The 13,698-nt window shown below is 38.7% G+C and overlaps 1 protein-coding gene across 1 annotated transcript; it reads left to right on the forward strand.

Moving 5' to 3' along the window:
- Positions 1-327: 327 nt before the first annotated feature.
- On the forward strand, positions 328-12,312 carry LOC138617884 (secretagogin-like). The gene is made up of 11 exons (XM_069693224.1): positions 328-475; positions 955-1,025; positions 3,001-3,093; positions 7,052-7,141; positions 7,781-7,837; positions 8,287-8,364; positions 8,617-8,672; positions 8,880-8,925; positions 9,042-9,101; positions 10,896-10,964; positions 11,737-12,312. Exons 1-11 carry the CDS (start codon positions 406-408, stop codon positions 11,863-11,865), a joined length of 819 nt encoding a protein of 272 aa, XP_069549325.1. The 5' UTR covers positions 328-405; the 3' UTR covers positions 11,866-12,312.
- Positions 12,313-13,698: the final 1,386 nt, after the last annotated feature.

The raw sequence follows: 13,698 nt of genomic DNA on the forward strand, positions 1-13,698 counted from the left end.
ACAAATGACTGTTTGCTCATTTTATCAGTCTTGATGCATCATTTGTTCCGTTTCGTTATGAATCAGTATGTTTCACTAGTGTTGGACATTTCTCCATACAAATATTAATATTGATTAAAATAATTCTACAGGCTAAAACACCTTTTCATTGTCTCATTTGTAATATCTAAAGTTCAAATTGGAGATCTGCTTTGCAGTGTAACAACACGGCCACCAGATGGCAAATGCAGCGCTTGTCTTTTTCCTCTTCCTCTCTCTCACTTGCCCCACACACCCCGAGGTGTGGTTTTTACTTAAGTCACATAGAGCATATGTCAACCAAGCAGGCGATTGAACAGTGCAACAGTTTGTCACCTTCATTGTTTTTAATGTTTAAAAGTTGACCGCTTACTTTTCCTTCTTAAAATGGACAGTGCTTTTGATAACCTGGACGCAGCTGGTTTCCTGGAAATCTGGCAACACTTTGATGCAGATGGTAAGGACATTTAATGCTTTAATGTTCATATTTCCCCCCCAAAAAAAATACACCAACAACATAGTACAGCACCTAGAACTGAGTTTCATCTGTTACTAGACATTAGAGAGACAATAACCGTCCTTGTTCGGATGAAAACTATTAGTCAAGGGTGTAGGTAGTAATTTGTCAGCATCGGGGTACATATATTTACAAAAATAAGAAAATGTGTGTATTTTGGCTATTTCTATGATAAGTCCTATATTAAACTGAAGTTCTAATCTAATTTCATGTAGATGCCCAATGGGAAAGTGGTTAGATACAGTGGAGAGGGTGCAGAATGATAAGCAGTTGTGTTTAGTAACAAAAGACACGGCTCAAACTATAAAAACAAGGTGCTCATGACACGAGTCACTTACCCACTGAGTATTTGAATTTTGAAGGAAATCAAAATTTGCTTCACAACATTTTCAACCTTACGATTTGTTTTATTTTGTCAGATAATGGCTACATTGAGGGCAAAGAGCTTGATGACTTTTTCCGTCACATGGTGAAAAGACTGGGTTCACAGGTAAGTCAACTTTGTTTAGAGGAATTCCCCCAAAACTTGTGATGACAGCAAGGCAGTGTTTGTCGGGGCAGCTGAACAGGCGATTGTTCCATCTTTTCCATCTAATATTAACAAATTAGTACAGTTCGTGTCAATCTAAATGCAGCATCAGTGACACTATTGGAAGTGGTAATATGAGTGTACATGTTCTACGAACACAGGCAACTGCTGATTTAGAAATTTGCTCTTAAAATCAAAGTTTGCCGCCTTTAAATTAAACATTTCTAACCGTTTAATGTCACGAATTGAAGGGAGAGAATTTCAAAAATATTAAAGCTCAAAAAAAATTCTGGAAAATTGAATTGGGACACAGTTTGCTGTCTTTTTTCTGCTGTGTGGGCAGCGCAGCCTCTATGCAGCTATCTGGATGGGTGGGGTTACCGTAAGGATGTTAGACACAACATGATTAAAAAGCTCTGGGCACGGTCAGAGGAAAAGCCCTGGACGTGGTTACAAAATCAACCTGAGAAAAAAAAAACCAAAAAAATTGTACATACTGAGTGTGTGCACATCACTGTTACTGAGCAAAGTTAAATGCTGAGTACTGACCTGGAGTTATAATGGAAACCCAAAAGAGCTTACATCAATTAGTATGTTCTTGTGTGTGTGTGTGTGTGTGTGTGTGTGTGTGTGTGTGTGTGTGTGTGTGTGTGTGTGTGTGTGTGTGTGTGTGTGTGTACTCCCTTGGATACTAATTGGGTTGTAGGAAAACAAACAGACCACCAACCACATGTCACTTTGTCTCCTGTGTTTGCTTTCCATCATTAATGCACTTAGGAGAAGTTGTGTTTGGTGAATTTCTCTGAAGCTACAAAAAATACTGCACAGTCATTCTACTGGATATCCACAAATCATCGTGCCCTGTAATTATGTAGCTGTTTTCTACAACATGTTCTCACTTAATTTGTTATATGCAGCATAATTAGTTACATTTTTCAGCAAAACCTAAAGAATACAAGTTTGCACTGGGACGACAACATGCTTTTCCAATTGAGAGGGTGTTCAATTTATCTTAATTGTGCAAATGAAGTCAAATATTAATATGTTTGCCTAAAATGTTGTACTTAGCAACAGGATGTGGATGGAGCCAAATGTGATGCTGAAGACAAATACTAATGAGGGAGGGTCTGGCACCTTGAAGTCTGCAGACTGTGTGCTCTGCGCTGCATGATACGATGATTCGGACTTTAGCACCATCAACAGGTTTCTATAGTTACAGTATAGTGACTAAGAACTGGACAGGAGAGTGATGGATACAAATAACTTTAACAGTTGATAGTATTCTCTCCTCTAGTTGCTTCAAGCCTTTATCTGAGCTCTTGAGCTGTTAAGAAAGAAGCTACTCTACACAGGAAGGAAACGAAAATCAGATAAGCATTTAGAAAACGAACATTGCAGGGTGTTTTTTTTTTTTTATCTTTGGTTATAAACTGCTTTTTACATATAAATATTTTTTTAAATCACCAGTAAACTAACTGCTCTCCACTCAAATAAGGCGATGCATGCTCTGTTCGAGGAGTAAAGCATCAAACTCTTTATTCTGTGCATGAGAAATAATGGGTTGGCTAATGACAGCAGAGCGGACTATAAAAGCTTCTGGGAACAGTTAGGTTGTTGTTTAAAAAGCAGACCTTAAGAAAGAAAAAAAACACATCTTAGATTAAAGGAGTATCCATGGTGACGTTTCTTAAGAGTAAGCTTGACTCAGCCATGAAAGTGTTTTTTCATATAATTGTTTCGTAAGATTTTCAAATATATATTATATCTGATTTATGAAAGTAATCCGAGTAAAACAATGTTTTTATTTTATTCTGTTTTGTATTATGTTTTACTGTACATCCCATTTCATATTAACCCATCACCATCACCATATCTGTGTCCATTTGTAATGGAGGACTGGGACAATGTTCAGTTGGAATTTATTGTCTTTCTACAGGAGAAAGTCACTGAAGAGAGAGTCCAGAGATTGAAGCAGAGGTTTATGTCTGCCTATGACGTCATTGCTGATGGGAAACTACAGATTCAGGAGGTACAACAATTTCTGTGTCTGTCAAATGATATAGATAAAATATGGGACGCAGCACCTGTTATATCTTTTGTCCTTCTAATTTACAAGCAGATTTCAAAAACTTTGGATCCTGCTCCTGTTGAACTAATGACGTGCACTAAGCAGATGGAAGCTGTAATCTTCCGAAGTAAGCTTACAAAGTTTTGCCGCTCGATCAATATCAGCACCAGAGTTATACAAGTTTTTGTGACCACTGATAAAGACACATTTGCGATGTCACGATGGACCTGAAACTTGAACAGGGGGGCGTTCATCACATTTTGGGTCAAATTGGCAACTGAGACCCTTGAAGTGCTGCAGGAAGCCTACATCAAGGAAGCAATGAGCCAGGCAAGGTGTTTTGAGTGACATTTGTGTTTTCTAGAGTGGCAGAACCTTCTGTCCAAGACCGGAAATGGTGCATCAGGTCAGAACTTAAGACTCTCAACACCAAGTTTAACTGTGAAATTCTGAAGCGTCTGAGGGAAAACATTCGGTACAAATAACCGGAACTGTGGTGCAGTGGCACTTAGGTTCTCCAACATGACAACACGCCTGCTGTATGTATTAAACACACATAAGAGGTGCAGCCAAAACACCCTCAGTAACACAAATATAGGTCCCCACCAACCCTACAGGATTTGGCTCCCTGTGACTTATTTTTGTTCTCCAAAAGTTGAATACAAAATGTTTTTGTGCACTCAAGTTTCAGATCCATGATGAAATCGCAAATGCACACATGCCACTGCTAGCAAAAATGCCTGCACTCTATTGGAGCTCAACAGAATTTGAGGCAACATTTTTGACTGCCCCTCTTGTCTCTCTCTCTCTCTCTCTCTCTCTCTCTCTCTCTCTCTCTCTCTCTCTCTCTCTCTCTCTGTCTCTCTGTCAGACTCTTCCGTTCCCTCTCCCCTTACTTTATCAACCTCCCTCCATCTTTTTTCCGCCGTATCTACTCTTAATCTTTTATTTATCTCATGTATCCATGACAATGATACAGGCTGTATTTTATTCAAGAAAATCTCATTTCCGGGAGTGCTGAGGGTCATACTGAGCCATCCTCTTGCAGTGAAGAGATAGCCAGGGGAGAACAGCACTCAAACCATTTACCGAAATTGAACATCTGCAGTCAACAATTTACTGTACATAGAAAGTATTTTTCTGTTAAAAAAATTATAAAGTGCTAATACCAATCTATTCTGGATGGAACAACAGTTCTAAATGGGAAAAGACCCAATTGTCTTTTTGGATTTTCAGCTAGGACTTTCAAACATTTAAAATAAATTGCTTGTAATTAATGAACGTTGTCTCATTTGTTTAAATCAAACTTGACTGACAACTGAACAGGCTGCACCTGTTCCCCAGAAAATAAAAACCTTTTTTGATGGCACTGCTCTCTCAGTGTCCACTCAGGGTAATTGATGCAGCTCATGACGCAGCACTGGATCAAAGAAAGACATTTCACCCATTCATTAGGCCAATCCCTTAATGCACTTCACCCACAGATCCCAAAGGCTGTGGCTTTTAGTCATGAAGCTGTAAAAAAAAAAATCAATAACTTTCCTCCATAAATGGTCTGTTGAAGACACTGATTTACAGTGGCTGATGCAGGACCAGTGTGTTCATAGCTCTCTGTAGCTTCTTGTTCTGCCAGTCTGACTTTTTCTCTTCCAATACCATAAATCAGTAATTCAGTCATCTTCCAATACTAATTCCCAATTTAATAAAAGTTATTTTTCCAGAATTAAAATCTGTTGGCATGGATCTCACTGGGATTATTTTTAAGGTTACAGGAAGATGGCTGTAGCAAAAAAAAAAAACGGACTGAATGAATGTAGCTGATAGCAGAAACACTAAGTTTTGGTATGATATTAATGTTTTGTGTGAATTGGCCACATTTGGTTAATATCCAATTCATTTACAATTTCATGTACAGTGTCAACCCGTATGTGGATACTATCACGGTTCTGGGCGTTCCCTGTATGCCCTCCATCCACTAGAGGTCCCCAGTGTCTCAGTCTGTCTAGTGTCCTGTCGGCCACACCCACCTCATCTGTCATGTCTCACACCTCACCTCATCACCCCACTTCTTTTCAATTCCCTGATCCCTCCTGCAGTATAAAAACCTTCCAGTTCACCACCTCCCAGATTGTTATATTGCATTTTATTCCCAGTACCGTACTCTTTCGCAGGTCTTTAGCGTGCTTGTATTTTTGTTTGCCTGCCTGATTTTGTTAACTGGGACCCTCCTGATCGTGAGTAAAGCTAGCTTTCCGCTTTAATTACATTTGGATCACATTCTTGTAAACTCTTTACAAATCCAGTGAACTTGGTCAGTGCATCCCCACTGCAAACGTTGCTGAATGTGTCTCTACAGACCAGTTTTTTGTTTTCACTTTTAAGTAATTTGTAACACCATTTCCCCATGCCCTGTGCCACTCTGCTGTACAGCTGGCATTAGAGGGAAGTCAGTAAGCCAATCGGAAAACCACAACATCTTGTGTTATAGCTGCACAAAGTGCTGTCAACTGCTACTTTGCAGAGCGACATGACTGGTCTGTTTAGATAGTGTTCACTTACACTAGTCAATAAAATATAGCAGTATAATCACAGTTGCACTATTACTGCAGGTTAAAGAACTGTGCAACATACCAGGCATTTATTGCACTTGTGGCATATCTAATGATGATGATCCTAACTGGGAAACCTTTTCTCCTAAAGCCTTTACCACACAGCAGTCCTAGATCAGGCACTCTTGTGGACACTAATGTGAAAGTCAGTCAAAGCAATTCTGCTGGTGTATGCTTTTGTTTTCCTACATTTAATATGGCAACGCTGCTACTGTGTAGATGCTAGTTTAGGTACTGCTTCTGTGCTACAAAGTGCACTGGAGCTTTTTGTTTGTATTCTTATTGTTGAATCCCAAGATTTATCTATTACCAGCAACTGCACACTATCCTGCATGATAAATAAACTCAACAGATATGCAGGGGTCGCTACATTTTGGCCAATGCTCTTCCTCACTGGTAATCTGATAACTGACGGGTCTGGAGATTTGAAACCGCTATCCGGATACAATGTGACTCTTGGAAACCGGAAAGTTTCAATTCAATGAACTCCTATAAGGAATAATGATAATAAGAAATGTTCTAGCCACCAACCATAGCAAGCCACATTGGTGTATCAAAAGGATGGGCGGGCATAAAACTATGAAATTGTAATTTGAAATGTTTCTCTAAATCCTTTATACAAAAAAAACATTATTGAAAGAAGAAAAACAAATCAAAGTTAATTAGATGATAAATTAGCCCTACCTTTTATCAATGCTTTGGCTGAGATCCATTGACTAAAAATAACCTACAGTGGCAAGACTTTTGCATGTGCTGATCTTCTACAGTTGACATCCCTGTTGGTGCCTTGCGCTTGTTCTGACTGTGATCCATACTCGAGCTCTGTGACCCAAATGACTGCAGTATCATCTTGGATTTTAATAAGATTGATCGAAGCCAGTTTAATCTCCTAATGGAAGGCTTATATTGTTAAAGAAGGACAGACGACAGAAGAGCAACATGAATTGGAGGGGAGCCAGGAGGAGCTGGTACATCTGAAGGACATGCAGTAAAACTATCCATGGTGTCTCACGATCTAAATAGTTTCTGTTTTTGAGATATCTGCAGCTGAAATATTTCTTTCCACCATAAGAGAAATTGCACCATCTCTTCTCAAATAAAATATCCAAGTTACGCAGGCTAATCCACAGACCTCACAGCAAAGAGTTTAATGCGATCTACTTTACTGTAGAAAATAGTATGAATAAAAACTTCCCCCGGATCTAATCAGGATTTAAAGACCAGATTGAATTGCTCTGGAGTTTGTATAACTGCTGTAAACTTGTTGGTGATCACTGACTTAAACCTCTCGGCTCTGTTCTCTTTTGCAGTTGGCCAATATGATCCTGCCTGAGGATGAAAACTTCCTGTTAGTTTTCCACAGAGAAGCTCCTCTGGACAACAGTGTTGACTTCATGAAGGTAAGGTCACACACTTTATCAAACACACTACACAGACTCCATCTCCATTTAATGGTTTAATGGCAAACCATTGTTGCAGATCCTGATCAATAATGATTTTACTGCACAGCATTCTCTGATGGCTCTTGTATGTCGGGACCATTGGACTGTATGCATGGAGTCGGTAGTTCATTCATTTAAGGCTTTTAAATGTGAAGTACAAACTGGATCAATAGTTATATTTTAAGAAAATGATAATGGCAGGTTGCAACATGTGAAGATTTTCCTGTCTAAAAACCAGATTGACCAGCGACAGGCCAACAGCAGACAGTTGAATGTATAATATGAGGAAGTCTTTGAGGAAGCTCAAGCAGAAAGCCTGAGCTGTTGAATGCTGTTTGAACTGGATTTTCAAAGTGGTGATAACCCATTACTAAATGAATTCTGCACCATCTTAATCAAGTGTGGGGTTCCTCTAGCAAACTGCAGCAAAGTATTTCTCATTGTTAGTTGCACATAAAAACAGAATGATACCAGTGTTTATAATGATTTTACAGTGCCATACTCGGTTAGCTGTATTTAAACGGTCTCTAATCCTTCAATAACTTGTGTACATTGCATGTAACCATTTGCTGATTCACCGTCTTCAACCCATTGTAGATATGGAGGAAGTACGATTTGGACTGCAGCGGTTACATATCGGCTCAGGAGCTGACGGTGAGGTCGTGAACACAAACAAAATGCAGACCTTCTTCCACAATAAAAAACAGTTTCACATCTCTCCTCCACCTTCAGCGGTGGCATTGGCAGAGAATGACTGACCTCGATATGTCCTGATGCGTCATACACGAGGATCTTTTTCTCTTTCAGCTTTGGACACCATCTTTTCGTTCAGAATAGAGAATCTTGCTCGATTCGTGGTTCGACTTCTATGATTATTTTTAGACATGAAAAGCCAATACTAGAAATATTTTCAAAATACAAATGACTGCATTGGATTTACTGCCACGTCTTATTTTGAAATCACCTTTTACTCGGTTGATGTGCAAAAAATAAGTATTTATTATTTTTGGAGAACTTGTAAACTGTGTGTAGCATGTACTTTATCACTCAGTGTTTTTGACTGTTTTGCTTTCTAATTATCTGACAAACATTTGCATCTAAAGGCTTTCCTGAAAGACTTGTTCCAGCAGCACAACAAAGAAGTGTCATCTGACAAGCTGGAGGAGTACACTGATGCAATGGTAGAAATACAACACGCACATCAATATAAAACTTGCTTGATGTGCATATGATCATGTATACAGCTAGTACTGCTCTAAAACAGGTGGCGGCAGGCTTTACCGCACGTGTTTTGTCAGGTGTCAAGAAAATCTGGCTTGAGATTAGTCCTTGCTGACAGTTTGCTATGCATACAGGGGTGGATCAAAAAGTTCAGACTGCTACTGCTGTGGGCAAACTCCATATTTTACACTACATCCTATTTTCTCTTGCAGATGAAAATCTTTGACAAAAACAAGGATGGCCATTTGGATCTGAACGATTTGGCCAGGTATTTTATTTATTTATAAAAGCTCAAGAAGCATCACTGTGGTTGACGTATTACAATATATCTCAGAATAAAATTAATGGAACATAAGTGCACTACAATATTTCTTATAGAAAAGATAAGATTCTTCACTTGACAAAAGTGATAATTTCCCTGTTTATTAACTCAAATATTTCTAAACTGAAACTAAAATATGCATTCAATTCTAAGGATCTTGGCTTTAGAAGAGAATTTCCTGCTCAAGTTCCAAATGGATGTAAGTGTGTTTTTTGTTCTTTTATAACTGATTATCATCAGAAATCAAGTTCTCGTGTTATTTTTATTCATTTTTTTCTCCTCCCACCTTCTTGGTCCTCTATTTTTTTTTCCAAGGCCTCCAGTAAAAATGAGAGAAAGAGAGACTTTGAGAAGATCTTTAACCACTATGATGTTGTAAGTACAGTAACAGAAGATTGATTGTCATTTTTATCACGTCTCAGCTAATTGCTAGTATTTTCTGCAGAAAAATGTGAGATAATGTGGTCTGAAGGCATTGCTGCTTAAGGAACAACCCCTGATATATAATCATGGCATTTCCAGTTAAAGCATTTCACGTTGGATCCTCATCTAGTCTGTAGGAATTTATATGTTGAAGGATAACAATCATCTTCAACTTCCTCCTTAAAAGATCAACTAAAATCACATTTATTCATCCACGCACACAATCACAATGTGATTTTTTTTTTTTTTTTTTTTTTTTTTTTTAATACTTTGATGAAAGAAAAACTTTTGGAAAAGTAATTCTTTTTTTTTTCCATCTCTGATAAACCGTGTACTGTGTGTAGGTAGCACACTGCTATCCCTCTGCTCTGCCTTTAATAAACCTCTGACGTTACTGCTTTATGCAAAAAATGGATGAGCAAAAAGTCTGCATCTTTGCAGATGGACACTAAAATGTCATTCCAATGAATTCATAAAAAACTTGGGGCTAAAGCATGTATATTTTTTTTTCCCACCCAGAGCACACCGCAGGGCAGGTGATTTAGACAAAAAATTTTGATTAAACTTAGCTGGGCTTTGAAACCATCACAGGCAAAGCACCAACAACAGGCAGTTGTATTACAAGTGTTACTTTACACTTTCCTTGTCTTCATCAGATTGTGGCATAGAACATGGTTTAAATAGACACTTATCAATTAATTCTGTTAAATTTCCTAAAAGGCCACACAGTGAGTAATTTATGACACTGTACCGGTGATGACAGCATTAAAGCTAAAGTAGACATCATCACCACCACCACTAATGTGCTCCACTGCCAATTAATAACACTCTCAAATTTGTATATTGGTGTGCATAAGAGGATTCAATATAGTGACTGCAATTGGTTCCTGTTACCTCTGTAATGAAATGAAACGGGCATTATAAAGTCAAGTCACTCTCTGGGATGATGAGTTAACTCTGGTTCTGAATAATCCCACAGCTCAACAGGACACTTGATAAGTGTCTTCTATTCTGTGCAATCATGGTTATGATCTTGTCTATAATGCAAAATGCTATGACGGTCAGTCTGAAACGGGGTTTATTGTGTCTGTACTCGTGTCAATGTTTCGATAAGCTTTGAGAAGTGCTCTGTGGTCACAGCTGCAGTTTATCAACCCTTATATTATATATAATATATCTTATATATAACATATATATATATATTATAATATAACATATATCTTGACCTTATATTTATGCTGCAGCATAAAGTAGGTGTACAAGACAAGTATACTGATGAGTAAGAAATTTCATTAACACCACAGCAAGTGTTTTGTTTCTTTTTCCAAATTTTGTAAATGCCATTTTAAGTTAATACCATGTTGAATTTACTGCCAGTTAAACGTCAGAGAGCAGCATGATTTTAGTAGCTGTTTCACCACGACCCACAATTAATGTATTTCCTCTCTAAACCTTTCTTCCTTTTCCTCTGAATTTTAAATGTGGGAGGAGGATAGTGAGCATCAACAGCACATTCAGAACTTGTTCATATTTAAATGTTCCTAATAAAATAATGATGATGATGATGATGATGATGCATGCTATGGCTGTGTTTTAGTCCTCCCCTGCTGTAAGTCCCTAAAGATTACATCGAGGAAAGAATTATTTTTTTTTTAAACTAACTTCCTGAATGCAGGTCATTTCTAATTTATTTATTTTCCTGTCATTTGGCTTCTCCTTTTTGTTCTTTTGTTTTCTCTTGTTCAGAGTAAGACAGGAGCTCTGGAGGGTCCTGAGGTGGACGGCTTTGTCAAAGACATGATGGGGCTCGTCAGGGTAAGAGTCTTTTCTAATTAATGAGTCAGACCAGAATGCTGTTTACTAAAATATAGCAATATACAAAATATTGCTATTAGGTGGGATCATTTTAATACCAGTTCTGCTAATCCTTTTAAACAAGAAGGTCTAAGTAACAAACCAAAATGTTTGAGGATTGATCAAAAGTTGTTAGTATTATGAGTTGGCACAATATCTTTGCCCTAAAATATCTCCATCAAAATGAGATATTTTATTATTCAGGCATAATTTCTTGCTCGTTATAGAATTAAATACTGACTGAGTTTGCATGTTTTAGTAGATAAACATGTATTTGTCATACTAAGCTGTTGAAAAAAATGTGGGTTTATGGCAAGAAATTTCAAGGACTGTACTGGTAAATCAAAAGATTCAGACTGTGCCACTCTGTTCACATCATATACACAAACAACAAAATCCATTTGACACCATATCAGTGTTTGTACTAGTCCACACTCAGCTTATTAATAGCTGCATTAGTGGACCAGCATGTGTTCAAGGACAAAGATGAGTCTGAGTTCATGTTACTGAACACGGAGAGTTTGACGGTTGTGAACCTGCACAAATGCTGGAATCTGTTCATATTCAACACTGATTAGGCGCTCTCATTACATATGGCAGAAAGTAGAGCTTAACATACAGAAACAGCTTAGTTAAGTGTTAGAAAGCATTTGTTCTGTTTGCGTGTTGCTAACATGCTAACTAACTAAATGCCTTTCTTCTCTTCCTCGCCTCCCTTTTCTCTTGTCTACAGCCCAATATGACGGGTCCTGAACTGGACAAGCTGCGAGCCGTTCTGCTGCGTCACTGTGACGTCAACAAGGATGGAAAGATCCAGAGAAACGAGCTGGCTCTGTGTCTGGGAGTCCGGCCTCAAGCTTAGTCAGAGAGCTGTATTGTGAAACACTGACGCTGTATGTGTTGCATGTGTCTGGTTACCGGGTTTATTGAGGTGAAATTCATAATGTCTTATTGAATCTTGAAAATGATAGATGTAATTTGGTGTGACTAAAGAAATCAAATGACTTTGCATCTTCTCTGACCTGAAATCAGTTTGTGTGCATGTTTTAGAAACCAACACAGAAGAAAGAGATCTCTGTGCCATAATATGTTGGGTCTGCTAGTCAGTGTGCTGGTCAGTGAATGGGGAGGTATTAAAAAAAACAAAAAAAACGGGGTTTTTCATTGCAATACAGTGTTTTTTTTTCGGAGTATGTTGGCTACAGGAACATTGCATGCTTCTCTGCTGAAAAAAATGGCTTAATACAGGATGTTCTTCGGTGTACTTTTGATATAATGGGTGGATGAAAAAATAAACAATGGCAAATGATGGCTTTTGTATTTTGTTTCTTAAAATGAATACATTAAATGACTTTTTTCCAATTATATACAAATTTAAATGGTGTAAACAATGAAACATTTTATTCAAATGATAAAAATATCATTGCAGCTCTTCATTTTTTATTGCATACTGCGAGAAATTGTCATTTAAAACGTTAAATGATGACGAACAGTTGTTCAAGCCGATCTTTGTTTCATAACATTTTTACATCTAATTATTTAAATTTAGTGAAGACAGAAAATGGTTTGTGGAAGAATGAATAATAAGTAACATTGAACACTAAGCTACATGCGGAGAAACACAAAACTGTACTGAGCCTTTAAAATATAAATTTCACAAGCGCATGCACAAAGTGAATCGCCTGGTAACGACAATGCTAACGATAAAAGATGGTTGTTCCAAGACATTCGGAATCATTACTAGGAGACTAAACATTTTGTTAATCTATCTCAACATGGTTTGTTGGATCTTGGCCAAATAGTGCCTGTTAAAGCGACCAAAAGACTATCAGCCAGGACATAAAAGGACCGGCACCCTTCGATTTGTGTGCATCTGACTGTTTGAGTGGAGGTGCATGCAATTCAGAAAACCTAGAACACAAAACCTGTTACACACCTTTCCAGCTCTGCAGATCCTAACAGAGATGGCCGTCCTTGCTGTCTCTGAGCAGCTTCACACTGCTAGAGCAGCCTCTCTCTCCTCTGTCCTGATCCTTCTTGACCTTTCTGCTGCATTTAACACAGTGAACCACCAGATCCTTATGTCCTCCCTTCAGGACCTCGGTGTCTCAGGCTCTGCTCTCTCCCTGTTCTCATCCTACCTCAACGACCGCACCTACCGGATAACTTGGAGAGGATCGGTGTCTGAACATTGTCCTCTCACTACTGGTGTCCCTCAAGGCTCCGTCCTGGGTCCCCTCCTCTTCTCTCTGTACACCAACTCTCCCGGTTCTGTCATTAACTCTCATGGCTTTTCCTACCACAGCTATGCTGATGACACCCAATTGATCCTCTCTTTTCCCCGATCTTAAACGCAGGTAGCCGCACGAATCTCTGCCTGTCTGACTGACATCTCTCAGTGGATGTCCTCACACCACCTGAAAATCAACCTTGACAAGACCGAACTGCTCTTCCTTCCAGGGAAAGACTCTCCCACCCTCAACCTGACTACTACCTTGGACAACTCTGTTATCCCCGACCCTGACTGCTAGGAACCTCGGTGTGACACTCGACAGTCAACTCTCTCTTTCTGCCAACATCACTGCAACGACACGTTCCTACATGCTACACAACATCAGGAGAATACGTTCTCTTCTCACTCAGAAGGCGGAGCAGGTTCTGGTCCAGGTTCTGGTCCAGGTTCTGGTCCAGGCTC

The sequence above is a fragment of the Brachyistius frenatus genome, unplaced genomic scaffold (genome assembly GCF_029030835.1).
Source record: "Brachyistius frenatus isolate BFR_SWC_R1_liver_20210118 unplaced genomic scaffold, ASM2903083v1 Contig_14, whole genome shotgun sequence".
Lineage (NCBI taxonomy): Eukaryota > Metazoa > Chordata > Actinopteri > Embiotocidae > Brachyistius > Brachyistius frenatus.